Raw genomic sequence first — 14,146 nt, 5'->3', positions numbered from 1 at the left:
AAGAATCGGGTGTAGATGGGTCTTCAAGACCAAAAACGCTTCTAATGGTAATATTGAACGATATAAAGGCAGACTTGTTGCCAGGGGATACTGATGTTTTTCGTGACCAACGACACTAACCTATGGTACGAGTGTCTACGATCGTAGATAATATAGTAACTCAACCAAGGGTTGGGGTCGTGTCCCAAGAGAGTAGATTTAAGAATTAATAGAAAAATAAAATTTAGTTCTAATTAGTCGTAGCTAAAGACATTAACGAGTAAAAATATAGTAAATTAAAAGGGTGACACAAATGTGTCAAATATCAAATGGAGGTTTTGTCACAAGTGCAGCAAAAACAGTAAAAAACAACAAAGAAATTTATGAGTGAGATGGGATTCTTAGGGTGTGACCATAATATGTATTGATTTAAATCGTTGGGTACATGCTTTCGATAGGAAATTTGCAAGATAACAGTGACTAGGCTAAGCTTTAGATGGAAATAAGTTCCCTATCGGGCAACTTACTCCGTTTCAAATGGGTTCCTCTCGAACACCCATTTGCCGTATGAAGGCCAGCCTACGCCTTACCCCACTCACTCTCTTGAGCTAAGTGTTAGGATATAGGACTAGGGCTCACCATCTCGAGCTGAACCTCATGTCGACCCACTCCTTAGGCCAGTAGTCTAGCGGTCTTGGTTTCACCACCTTTCTCTCGAGCAAGCCGAAAACACATGAGTGGTTTTGTATTTCCAACTACAAATCCATTAAATTAAACCACAACCACTAGGTAAAATCACCATTAAAATGCATCTAACCTATCAGCAAACAAGACCCAACAATAATATCAACACATATTTGCTAAATCACACCCCAAGAATGGGGTTTTAGCTAGACATGAACAAGAGATAGAAATTTATACCTAAATGAGTTTGCATTCAAATGGGTATGAAGATTTAAGTCTTGTTACAGGCCAAGAATGAAGAATCCAAGAGACCCAACTCCAAATCTTGAAGATGAAAACCCTCTTCTCCTTCAAGTCTCCAAAACCCTCTCAAGCTTAGAGCAAAAATATAAAAAAAGTACTATTCTATTGTGAAAAAAATAATAATAGTCCGACTCTCTAAAATTAATAAAAAATTTAGTATTTATAGACTTCAGAAAATAGTGCTGGTGGATCATTCGGCGAGGTAAGTCAGAATCACCGATGGACTCGGCGATTCGCCATTTAATGTAGTTTGTCGCCATCTTGCACTAGCCTTTAACATCGTCGTGCTCTGTGTCATTGGGAGACATAGTACTGCTTCGCAGAACTATTCAGAGAAACGCCGACTGTTTCTTTCATCGCCTTTTTTATCCTTCACTTTCAAGGCTTTGCGTACTGGAACAAAAGGTGGAGTGCGTCCCTTCGGCGAATCGCCAAGCGTGATTGGTGATGCTCAAGCTTCAGCTTCTTCGTTCTTTTCAGCCTTTTTGTTCCTTTTTGCGCCTAAATGTCCATGCTTCCACTAAAACTTCAAATATCTGAAACTTACGTGTTTTCATCAGTTATTTAGAATAAATAAGCATTTGAGGACACTATTTCTATTAAAATAAAACCCTAAATGAGTTCAATTTGTGGACTCATCAGCACCCCCAACTTAAACTTTTGCTTGTCCTCAAGTAAAACTCAAATTCAGCAGTTCAAATAGGATGTCTCAAATAGTGCTACACAAGACTAAATCATGAACATACACAACAAAACTCAAATTACTCATGCAAAGCAAGTTGTGACACACCGTTACCAAAGATTCTCATGCTCGCAATGCTTGCTAATTGTGCAAGTTCAAGCTCAACAAAAAGTATCTAAATGCCCTCACGTAAAGAATGATTCTTCATTCACACAAAGAGGTTAATCAATTAAAGATCAAGAATCAAATGCAACGCTCACACTCAAAAAGAGGAACATAATGCAAGTTTTCACCCATAGGCTTGTCCTTATTTTCCAATTGATCTTCGATTCGGCTCACGCAAGATCAAAAAGGTGTTTCTAAGGCTTGTAATAGGGTTGAGTGCAAAGGTATGGTCATTTAGGCTCAGTGACTTTTTCCTCATGAGATGTGGTATTCTCAAGGCATTCCCTTCTTTTCCTTTATAAATTCTTTTTCTAGTGCTTCTAAGTCATCTTTTTATTCATCTCCATGGATTGCTTGGAAACCCGATTTCTTTTGCTTTTTTTTTTATTGAAGGGTTTCCGTTGTTCTGCAACATCATGGGTTAAGGGGGACTTTTCGTGCACTTCTTGACTTCTCCTTTTCCTTTTCACCACACCCCCAACTTAGGTTGGCTATTTACTAAACCACAAATCAAGAGGATTATAGGTAGTGGGTCAAGTAAGGCCTAGGGTTCATCAAGGTTCTTCCAAAGAAAGGTAAGGCTCAAGGGGTGTTCAAAAGACTTTCACACACTAACGGGTAGGCCACAAAAGATGTATATGTCAAATTTGGCTCACACTCTTTAAAGTTGCCTAAGATAATTTCAAGAGCACACATTTTTAAATCAATCAGACTAACGGGGCAAATTCTGGGTTTATTCATGCGTGGTTCAAAGTAAGCTAATCACACAAGGCATCGACACTTAAGTCAAACAAGACTACACACTTCCGCTAGTGTACAACGGTCATTACAAGAGAATCAATTCGATAAATGGCTAATCACAACAAGATGAAAAGAGTTCACATATTGTCTATGCAACTTCATTTGGCCTCATCGTAGCCGTACATTTATGTGCGTTCGATTGTAAGCACTATTGAAGTCATCCGTATTGATCTAAACTGAGACTCAATTTTTTGCAAAAGAACAGCCACATTCAACACATGAGACATGGCAGAAATGTGCGAAAAATTCAAAAAAATTTGAAAGGATCAAAATCATTTTGCAAATAAAAATAAAGAAAGCTATAACCTCAAACATCCACAGAAAAGCAATGTTTAACACAATTTAAAATAGAACAACCTAAATATATACACAAAACACAACTACCAGCACAAAAGGTGTGGGCCTCACCCTACCACAAAAAAGAAGTATTTGTCCTCAAATGCAAATGATGTATATCCAACAGTAAGCATAAAGAAAGATAGAGAGGGAGGTAAAGAGGGGATCCTGTCTACACACTTGCTCTATTTGTCGGGGAATCGTTGCCCGATGCATTAGACTGGAATGCGACAATGGTTCCCGGACTATCATTCCTAACTTCTGCAGCGATGTTATCCACAACCATTCTGCCCACTTCATGGCCCGCCAAAAAGGAGTCTATGGCCGTGTAGAATCCACGTTTCCATGAAGAGATAATGGGGTCAATGGTGGTCCTCCTGCTGGCATTTGCTTTCTTACTCTCTTTTATATCTTTGGCCAACTCTGCTATCTTCTCATTTTTTCTAAACTCTCGTGCTCTTACATATCGGGGTGGCATGTCCCTTCCTGCAACTTTTAGTCTAGTCATTTCTGCAAAAGACTTCGAAAAAAGTTAGATAGTATTTTAAACAGGGGTTGGGGAATTTTGGGTGTAGAATAGCTTCACCAAACCAGTTAGCGAAGTACTCATCCATTTAGGCTATTGGTTGAAAATGATGCACCTAAGGTGCAAAGGTGCAGACAAGGGGCGAACAAAGAGTCTTTCAGCGAATCGCTGAGTGCGCTTAGCGACCTTAGGCTCACCGCCGAAAGTAACAGATCAATTAATACATACAGCATTCAGTTAAAGGCGGAATAGGGGAGTTAGGCGAACCGCCGAGCAGCTTGACGAGCTCTACTCGGCTCGCCAAACAGCCCAACGTGTCTATTTTCAACCCATTTCTTTCAAATTCAACCCCGCAACCCCTGATTACGCAGTGTAATCTTCTAAGGCATGAATTCAACGAAGATCCGTAGCAATTTTTACACACCCATACCAACACAATTTCAAAACAACGCATGATCTAGTGGGATTCTACCAATTAAGCAGTAAGTATTGAATCATAATTGGTAATATATGCAATCCCATCAACTCAAAAACTCAACAACGGTTTTCAATCATTTCAACATTATGCAAATGAGTAGAAATTTTGATCAAATAACTGAGGGGTTCGATCACCAAACTTTGATGCCAAATTAGATATTACTGACGTGCTAGGCAGCAATGCGATCCAAATCCGAGCACAATTCGACACTTAAAATACTCTAAGCATGAAAGTAATTTAACTACAAGGGTGCGAGTGTGAGTTTGAAAAAGGGACAAAGTGGAAGAAAGTGAATGAAATAGAACTTTTAAACCTGTGGCTTCTGACCGTCCAGTTTCTGCTCATTCGGCGACGTTAGTCATGCTCGCCTACTCACTCGGCGGAGCGCCAATTTTTAGTTTCTTCGCTGATATTTATAGAAACTCTGGTTTACAGAGGTCCGATCAGCGGTTTCCCTCGTGATCGCTGACTTGGTCGGCGATTCGCCAATAATTTCCAAAGCTCGTCGAGTTTTACAGACTCCAAACTTGACGATGTCTTGGGTCAAACGTGAGGTGAGATCGGATTCGCCGACCCTTTCGACGATTCACCGACTGATTCTATTGCTCGCCAATCTGCACTTTTCGTTTACTCTCCACACTTTCATCTGCACAATCAACACACCATTATTTCATCAAAACAAAAGAAAATAATAATTTGTTTTGGGTTGCCTCCCAAACAGCGCCTTAGTTGATGTCGTGGCACGACGCAAGTTAACAATTATTCTTCATTTTTGGAGTCTCACATGCTGTAATTAGGCGAGTCCTCAGCGAATGATGGATAGTGACCTGATATCAAATGGCCAATTTGAGCATCCTGCAGCTGGATAGTCATGGAATGAGAGGCTGACGCTTCATTTAGCATTTCGATGTTATCCTTCATCCCATTCAACATCTTCTCATGTACCTCAATTTTTTGTTGAATGAGTGACAGAGCTTCATCATCCTACATACCTCTATGCTTCTTCCCATGTTTACACTCTCGAAGGGAAAAATGCTTTTCTTTTTCCATGGCTTGTACTTCCAATTTCGTGACTCGGGTGGATAGAACATCCAACTGGGTGACTAGTGTGTCCCACTCCTGCTTTCTTTTTGTTTCTTTGTTGGCTTCGACCATGCCATCAAAGAGTTTTGTTGCAACTTCATAAGGCTGGTGTAGCATGCTGCCCTCGCAAAGTTGACCAGCTATACTTCTATTCTCGGGTCCAAGACCCCTATAGAAGCACTCCAGTATCCCTTTGTCCGTTATCCCGTGAAATGGGAATGGTTGCAGCACCGCTTGAAACTTCAGCCACATTTCCTGAATTATTTCATTCCCTACCTGTTTAAATGTCAAGAGGTTATTCCTGAGGTTCAATAGCTTCAAAAGGTGATGATCTGTGTGATATCTGTAATGTTTCTCCATCCTTAATTCTTGTTCTGATATTCAAACTAGCAAAACAAACTACAAAAAATTAAGTGAGTAAACTACAACTAAAGAGAACGAAAATTTTACTAATCTAAGAATTCTCAAATAACACCACTCCCCGACAGCGGCGTCATTTTAATGATTTTCGTGACCAACGATACTAACCTACGGTTCTAGTGTCTAAGATCGTCGATAATATAGTAACCCAACCAAGGGTTGGGGTCGTGTCCGAAGAGAGTAGATTTAAGAATTAATAGAAAAATAAAATTTAGTTCTAATTAGTCGTAGCTAAAGACATTAACGAGTAAAACCATTGTAAATTAAAGGGGGTGACACAAAGGTGTCAAATATCAAATGGGGGATTTGTCACAAGTGCAGCAAAAACAGTAAAAACAATAAAGAAATCTATAAGTGGGAGGGGATTCTTAGGGTGTGACCGCAATATGTATTGATTTAAATCGTTGGGTACATGCTTTCGATAGGAAATTTGCAAGATAATAGTGACTAGGATAAGCTTTAAATAGAAATAAGTTCCCTCTCGGGCAACTTACTCCGTTTCAAATGGGTTTTTCTCGAACACCCATTTGCCTCATGAAGGCCAGCCTACACCTTACCCCACTCACTCTCTCGAGTTGAGTGTTAGGATATGGGACTAGGGCTCACCCTCTCGGGCTGAACCTCATGTTGACCTACTCCTTAGGCCATTAGTCTAGCAGTCTTGGTTTCACGTCATCTCTCTCGAGCAAGCCAAAAACACATGGGTGGTTTTGTATTTCCGACTACAAATCCATTAAATTAAACCACAACCACTAGGTGAAATCACCGTTAAAATACATCTAACCTATCAGCAAACAAGACCCAACAATAATATCAACACATATTTGCTAAATCACACCCCAAGAATGGGGGTTTTAGCTAGACATGAACAAGAGATAGAAATTTATACCTAAATGAGTTTGCATTCAAATGGGTATGAAAATTTAAGTCTTGTTACAGGCCAAGAATGAAGAATCCAAGAAACCCAAATCCAAATTTTAAAGATGAAAACCCTCCTCTCCTTCAAGTCTCCAAAACCCCCTCAAGCTTAGAGCAAAAATATCAAAAAAGTACTATTCTATTGTGAAAATAATAATAATAGTCTGACTCTCTAAAATTAATAAAATGTTTAGTATTTATAGACTTCAGAAAATAGTGTTGTTGGATCATTCGACGAGGTTAGTCGGAATCGTCGATTGACTCAACGATTCATCCTTTAGTGTAGTTTGTCGCCGTCTTGCACTTGCCTTCAGCATCGTTGTGCTTTGTGTCATTGGGTGACTTAGTACTACTTCACGGAACTATTTGGCGAAATACCAATTGCTCCTTTCATTACCTTTTTTATCTTTCTCCTTCAGGGCTTCGTATACTGGAACAAAAGGCGGAGTGTGTCCCTTCGGCGAATTGCCTGCTTGGCGATGCTCAGGCTTCAGCTTCTTCGTTCTTTTAAGCCTTTTTGTTCCTTTTTGCGACTAAATGTTCATGCTTCCACTAAAACTTCAAATACCTGAAACTTAAGTGTTTTCATCAGATATTTAGAATAAATAAGCATTGGAGGACACTATTTCTATTAAAATAAAGCCCTAAATGAGTTCAATTTGTGGACTCATCAGATACACTAAAAAAGGAGGCATTGATTATAAAGAGACCTTTTCACCGGTCTCAAAGAAAGACTCATTAAGAATTGTTTTGGCTTTGGTGCTCATTATGATTTAGAGTTACATTAAATGGATGTGAAAACTGTCTTTCTCAATGGAGACCTCGAGGGGGATGTTTATATGGACCAATCAGAGGGTTTCGAAATTAAAGGAAAAGATCAAATGGTGTGTAAACTAAAGAAGTCAATATATGGACTCAAACAAGCCTCAGGATAATGGTATATAAAGTTTAATGATATCATAACGTCTTTTGAATTTAAGGAGATTACCGTTGATCGATGTATATACCAAAAGATCAGTGGGAGTAAGTTTATATTTTTAATCCTATATGTTGAGGACATTTTACTTGCTGCTAATGATTTAGACATATTGCGTGAGACGAAAGACTTTCTCTCTATGAACTTTGAAATGAAAGATATGGATGAAGCATCCTATGTGATAAGGATAGAAATATTTCGTGATAGATCACATGGATTATTGGGACTGTCTCAAAAAGGTTATATCGAAAGAGTTCTAAAGAGATTAAACATGAACAATTGTTCAGCAGGAATAGTTCCTATTCAAAAAGGGGACAAATTTAATCTCATGCAATGCCCAAAGAATGATGTAGAACGAAAAGAAATGGAAACAATTCCTTACTCTTCTATTGTTGGAAGTTTGACGTATGTTCAAACTTGCACAAGAACGGATATTAGTTTTGCGATCGGAATGCTAGGAAGATATCAAAGTAATCCTGGAATTGATCACTGGAAAGCTGCAAAGAAAGTCTAAAGGTACCTGAAAGGAACGAAGGATTACATGCTCATGTATAGGAGATCCAATTACTTAGAAGTTACTGGATACTCGAATTCAGATTTTGCTGGATGTGTTGACACTAGAAAGTCCACATTTGGTTACTTGTTCCTATTAACTGAAGAAGCAATATCATGGAAGAGTGCTAAGCAATCTGTCATTGCTACATCCACAATGGAAACAAAATTTATGGCATGTTATGAAGCCACAATTCATGCATTATGGCTGCGAAACTTCATTTCACGACTTGGGGTTGTCGACACCATTACCAAGTCGTTGAAAATTTATTGTGATAATACAGCAGTAGTATTCTTTTTCAAGAACGATAAGTACTCCAAAGGTGTCAAACATATGGAATTAAAGTACTTTACCGCCAAGGAAGAAGTTCAGAAACAAAGAGTGTTACTTGAAAATATTAGAACTGATCTCATGATTGCAGATCCGTTAACAAAAGGCTTACAACCAAAGACATTTAAAGAACATGTTCAAAGAATGGGTCTTGGTTGTACTTATGATTGATGCATTTATGATGTTTTTACACTCTGAGCTCAAATTATGTGTTTCTGATATACATTAATGAATTTCTTGTTTCTCATAATGGTGTACACATTATTGTTTGAGATATTACAAGATAAGTCTCTATGAGACATTATTGTGGACCATAATGTTATATGTTTTATAGCTTATGAACCTAGTATGATGAGTTGCTAATGTAGTAGTATATGGAAGGGAATATGTAGCTTAAAATTTATGTACAACCGTCATAACTCGCATTAGTAGTTTGTTATATTGTGGTATGTATTGTGGACATTATAGAAGAGATTTATTATATGCGCCACTAATGTTCATGAAATATTAATGTTATATGGTCATTGGGCCAAGTGGGAGAATGCAAGAATTATTATTAATTATTTCTTACTTATAGCCCAAGTTTACTTGTAACCCAAGTAATACCATAAATAATATTTAATAAGGAATAAATCTCGTCTGTACATTGGTTACTTAATGGACGTACCAGATTAAGTCATAACCTCTATAAATTGGTCCTCCCTCCACCCATTAGGGTTACCACATATTCTCTACAATAATTATATCGCTGAAGGTTGTGGTAACATAAAGTTAGGGCAAGGAGGTAGAAACCAATTTACGACTAATGCTTCTGATTCTCTCTGTGATGATGTCTTCCTCATCAGGTATGTGCCCTAACAATCTCTATGTAAGATTATCGTGTTCAAGATCCTGATATTATATATTGAAGTATTTAATCTTACAGTTAATAGTTCGAGAATGAAATTAATAAGTCATGTTGTTTGCAATAAATTTTAAAGTGATAGAAAATAAATTGCAATCACAAATAAAATATGAAGAAACATAGTTTTATTGATAAACATTGCAGGTACAACTCTATTACTCCCTTGATTCTTCTCTCTCTTAAGATTTATCCATGATTCGAGGGTCATTAGTGACGTATTTCTCAAACTATGATGATTTGAATTTGATCTCTTTATGAATATTTCATGAATTTGTTGAACATTTGAGATGTTGACGTATGAATATCACAGAATTTATAGGATATTCGATATGCCTTTGCAATGTCTACCCATGCCGAGTTTAGGAACTTTCAATATTTCAAATGAACCAAAAGGGTATGTTCTTCTCTTTCTTTTTATTATCTTTGTGAAAACACATGGTCCTGTTTGAAGTTTGGATAATGTTGCGTGAGTACAGCAAGATGATATTGTTGGAAGTTATTCTTACACATGGTGTTGGTGCATTTGCTGTTAGCCTACCTCTAAATAAAAGCAAAATATTTGTATGAAACAAGTGAGAATTTATGATAGCCAGCAATAAAACACTCCATATTCTACCTCAACTAAACTCTCCTCACTGCAATAAATTTCAACCCTCTATAAACACACACACTTAAAAGCTCCATACAAAAATAACACTCTTATCTTTTCTTCAAACTTGTTTTTTTTTTTAAAAACTTATTTTTATATAATTCTTGGATCTATAAACACCCTTTGTATCATCAGTATTAAACCATAGAAAAAGCTCTGAAACTTGCAAAAACTTGTAGAAGAAAGAGACAGGTCTATATATATGGATCAATTGAAACCAAGCTCTGTCAATTCATCTCCTCTTACACCATTAACATTCTTGGAAAGAGCTGCTGTAGCTTATGGGGATAGTGTTTCCATTGTCTATAACTCCACTACATACACCTGGTCTCAAACATTTGTTCGATGTATACGTCTCTCTTCCTCAATTTCTTCTCTCATTGGTATAAAAAAAGGCCAAGTTGTTTCTGTTTTAGCTCCTAATATCCCCGCAACGTTAGAGCTTCAATTTGCTGTTCCAATGGCTGGTGCTGTACTCAACAACATCAACACTCGTCTCGATGCTAAAACCGTCTCTGTTCTGCTTCAACATAGTGAATCGAAGCTCCTGTTTGTTGATTACCAGCTATATTCTTTGGTACTTCAGTCAATTTCATTGTTTCCATCTGATGTTGACACTCCAATTCTTGTTCTTATAGAAGATGAAAACTCTGTTCCGTTTTCAAGAAATTTGGATTTCGATCAGTGTGATACTTATGATGCTATGTTGGCGAAGGGGGATTCGAATTTCAATTGGATTCGACCTGAGAATGATCGGGACCCAATGACGTTGAACTACACTTCTGGAACAACATCTTCACCTAAAGGAGTGGTACATTCTCATAGATCTCTTTTTATTATCACAGTTGATTCTTTAATAGATTGGTCTGTACCAAGTCAGCCAGTTTATCTATGGACACTCCCAATGTTCCATTCTAATGGATGGAGTTACACATGGGGTATGGCTGTTGTTGGTGGGACCAACATTTGTCTTCGAAAATTCGATGCTAATGTTGTGTTTCATGCTATAAACAAATATAATGTCACACATATGTGTGGTGCACCTGTGGTACTCACTATGCTAGCCAATTCCCCCTGTGCTAAGCCCTTAAAAAACCCCGTGCACTTCCGTACCGGTGGCGCTCCTCCCCCTGCCACCATTGTCCTCCGTGTCGAATCATTAGGATTCGTGGTGAACCACGGGTATGGGATGACAGAGGTGGCAGGGGTAGTCGTGTCGTGTATTTGGAAACCTAAGTGGAACAAATTATCGGCGAATGTGAAGGCGAAATTGAAGTCTAGACAAGGGATTAAGAGTTTAGGGATGGCGGAAGTCGACGTGGTGGATCCAGAATCTGGAGTTAGTGTAAAGAGGGATGGAGTTACAATGGGGGAAGTTGTATTAAGGGGTGGATGTATAATGTTGGGTTATTTGAAAAATGAAGAAGCTACATCAAAATGTATGAAAAATAATTGGCTTTATACAGGAGATGTAGCAGTGATGCATCCAGATGGGTACTTAGAAATTAAAGACAGATCAAAAGATATTATAATAAGTGGAGGTGAGAATGTAAGCAGTGTTGAAGTAGAATCAGTACTTTATTCAAACAATTTTGTGAATGAGGCAGCAGTTGTAGCAAGGCCAGATGAATTTTGGGGCGAAACGCCTTGTGCTTTCGTGAGTTTGAAGATGGAACTGAAACTTAAACCGAAAGAGAAGGAAATTATTGATTTCTGTAGGGAAAGATTGCCACATTACATGATACCTAGGACGGTAATTTTCATGGATGAACTACCAAAAACAGCAACTGGGAAAATTCAAAAGTTTTCTCTAAGACAGATTGCTAATGGTATGGGTTCGTTACCTGCTAGTCGAATGTAGGCACATCAAATTCTTTTTTTTCATTCGAAAGGACTTTTTCATTTTTTGAAATCTATTGATTCTTTGTGTGTGTGAAATGAAGTTGAATTCATTCAAAAAGTGCCTAAATATAGTAGTGCAATTTGTTATATGTGTAATTTTCTTCTTTTGTATGTAACAAAAATGTACAACGGATTGATTTGATTCTTTGCAATATGAATAATGAATTTATAGTACAAGAATTAAAGAAGGAAATCAGATCATTTTGTGTAGATTAATTTTCAAATTTGTCGAGTGTTGCTCAACATTTTTTGTACTCCACAATATCTGCTGTCATATCGTTACGTGCTCAATGGGGACCAATAAAAGTAAAGTAAAGACAGACATACTATAAATTGCTTTAAATGCGCCTTCTCCGTTCACTTTTATTACTTCTCTACTTTATTCACACATATTAACAAAATAATTATTAATATAGTGAGTTTATTATTTCTTAATTTGTCATCTATCTCTATCAAAGTAATTAATTGAGGATATTATAGGTAAAAAAATAAAATTATCCTTTCTTGATTTGTCAAAATTGACAAGTAAATAGGGACAACTAAAATAGAAAAAGTGGACAAGTAATTAGAGACAGAGAGAATAGTAAATTACTTTCTCTAGTCTATATTAAGTGAATTGTTGAGATATAATACACTTCGAAACTAATATAGACTAAATGTTATTTTTCAAATTTTTTTTCCAAATTGATTTCCTAGAAAATATAGACTAGTTAAGAACAACATTAAATGAAGGATACATATGGAAAAAATTATTCAACGATTCACTTATTTTCAAAAAATAAAGGTCTCAAGAATTTACTAAATATGGACTAAAGGAAGAGCTCGTTTAGATTGACTTAACAAAAAGTAGTTTTTAAGTAAAAAAAATAAAAAATCTAACTTAAATAATTTTTAAATAAAAAAATATAAAAGAGGGTAAGACCTACTTTGGTTTTTAACTTTTTAAAAGTCATTATAACTTATTTTAAGTTGCTTTTAACCTTCTCAAACACTTTCAACTACCGAAATGACTTAAAAGTTGATTATCCAAACATGCTCGTATTATATTAACAATAATTTTCAATTTTATTTGTGTATTTTAGCAAATAAAGATTACTCCCTCCGTCCAATAATAGCTATTCACTATATTTTTTTGGAATGTCTAACAATACTTGTCTAATTTATGAAATCATTGGATAAATTTACACTTAATTCCTAATTTACCCTTATCATTAATTATAGTCATTTCTCTATTACATTTTTCAAGACATTGTATTTATTATATTCAAAAGATGATACAGTAAAATTATTCTTTTATTTATAATTTTTTTTTAAAAAATGTTCAAAATTAATAGTGAACAACTATTATTGAATATTATTTTTCCATATTTTACAAGTCAATTTTGAACGAAGGGTATTAAAAGCTGTTTTTGTATCCCCACAAAGATGGATGTGGTCAATGTAAGGCTTTGCTTATATCGTACCGTATCTAAATCCACTTATAAATTACATTAAGTATGGTATAATTGTTACTGTTAATATTAAGAATATACATCAATTATTGACCAAAATAAAATAAAATAGAGGAAGCGAGTAGTTGAGATAATAATTCGACAAGATAGAATGGATGACCAGATAGCTATTTCATCAGACCCCTGATAATTGTCCTACTCTTTTTTTTCTCGAAACAAGCAATTTTAATAAAATATTATGGAAACAAAGAATTTATATATTATCTCATATTTCTATTCTAACCTTTTTATTTTACTTGTCATATTTTTTTATTTACACTATTCTAAAAAAAAATTAAATGAAAGTTTAATTTAATTAGATTATTTCTATTTATTTTTAATATTACTCTTTTTTTCATTACATTAATTTCTCTTCACATTTATTTAATCAAGGTAAAAGTAAAATTAATATTTCCTCCATTTCATGATAATTGACTCATATTAACTTGACGCAATTTTTTTAAAAAATTGTTAAGAATAAATTTTACTAAATTGATATCATTAACATATTTATATAGTTATTTAATGCTAACAATAGTATATAAAAAATTAATAAAATTTCTTGACTTATTTAATAAACAAATAGTAGTAAAAAGAAAAGAACACTGCTATATGGCCACAATTAGTGTGGCTCAAATTTGACCACAAATATAAAAAGACCACAACAACATTTTCCCTCCAAAATAAAGCTAAGTTTTTACTTTTCTCTAAACTCTAAAAATAAATTAGTTGTAATTTTTAGTTTGTAAATAAATAATAGTTCCAATGATTTTCAAATATAACATTTCGTTCAAATATGATAGCTAAAGCAATATTTTATTTTTCAATTTGTCAGACATGTTTTCTTATATAATTTATTTTTTTTGGTAATTAAATTTATTGTGTTACACTAAAGCGAAATCTTTACGAAGCAACAAGATTTAGAATATAAAACTATGCATCATATCTCTAATCCTATAAGATACTC

At 35.5% G+C, this 14,146-nt stretch overlaps 2 protein-coding genes across 4 annotated transcripts in view; one reads left to right on the top strand and one right to left on the bottom strand.

Moving 5' to 3' along the window:
- Positions 1 to 14,146, bottom strand: part of LOC125834553 (auxin response factor 8-like) — a 771,942-nt gene that overhangs the window by 302,548 nt on the left and 455,248 nt on the right. The gene's annotated exons all lie outside the window — the stretch shown is intronic.
- LOC125834563 (probable CoA ligase CCL11) lies at positions 9,960 to 11,667 on the top strand. Its single transcript, XM_049513705.1, has one exon. It carries the CDS (start codon positions 9,990 to 9,992, stop codon positions 11,646 to 11,648), a length of 1,659 nt encoding a protein of 552 aa, XP_049369662.1. The 5' UTR covers positions 9,960 to 9,989; the 3' UTR covers positions 11,649 to 11,667.

Source organism: Solanum verrucosum, unplaced genomic scaffold (genome assembly GCF_900185275.1).
Source record: "Solanum verrucosum unplaced genomic scaffold, falcon-dt-bn FXZP01000287.1, whole genome shotgun sequence".
NCBI classification, from domain to species: domain Eukaryota; kingdom Viridiplantae; phylum Streptophyta; class Magnoliopsida; order Solanales; family Solanaceae; genus Solanum; species Solanum verrucosum.
This window is presented reverse-complemented; position numbering and strand designations above follow the sequence as displayed.

Excerpts from the sequence above, each read along its gene's own strand:
- LOC125834563 (XM_049513705.1), top strand. The coding sequence starts at position 9,990 with ATGGATCAATTGAAACCAAGCTCTGTCAATTCATCTCCTCTTACACCA.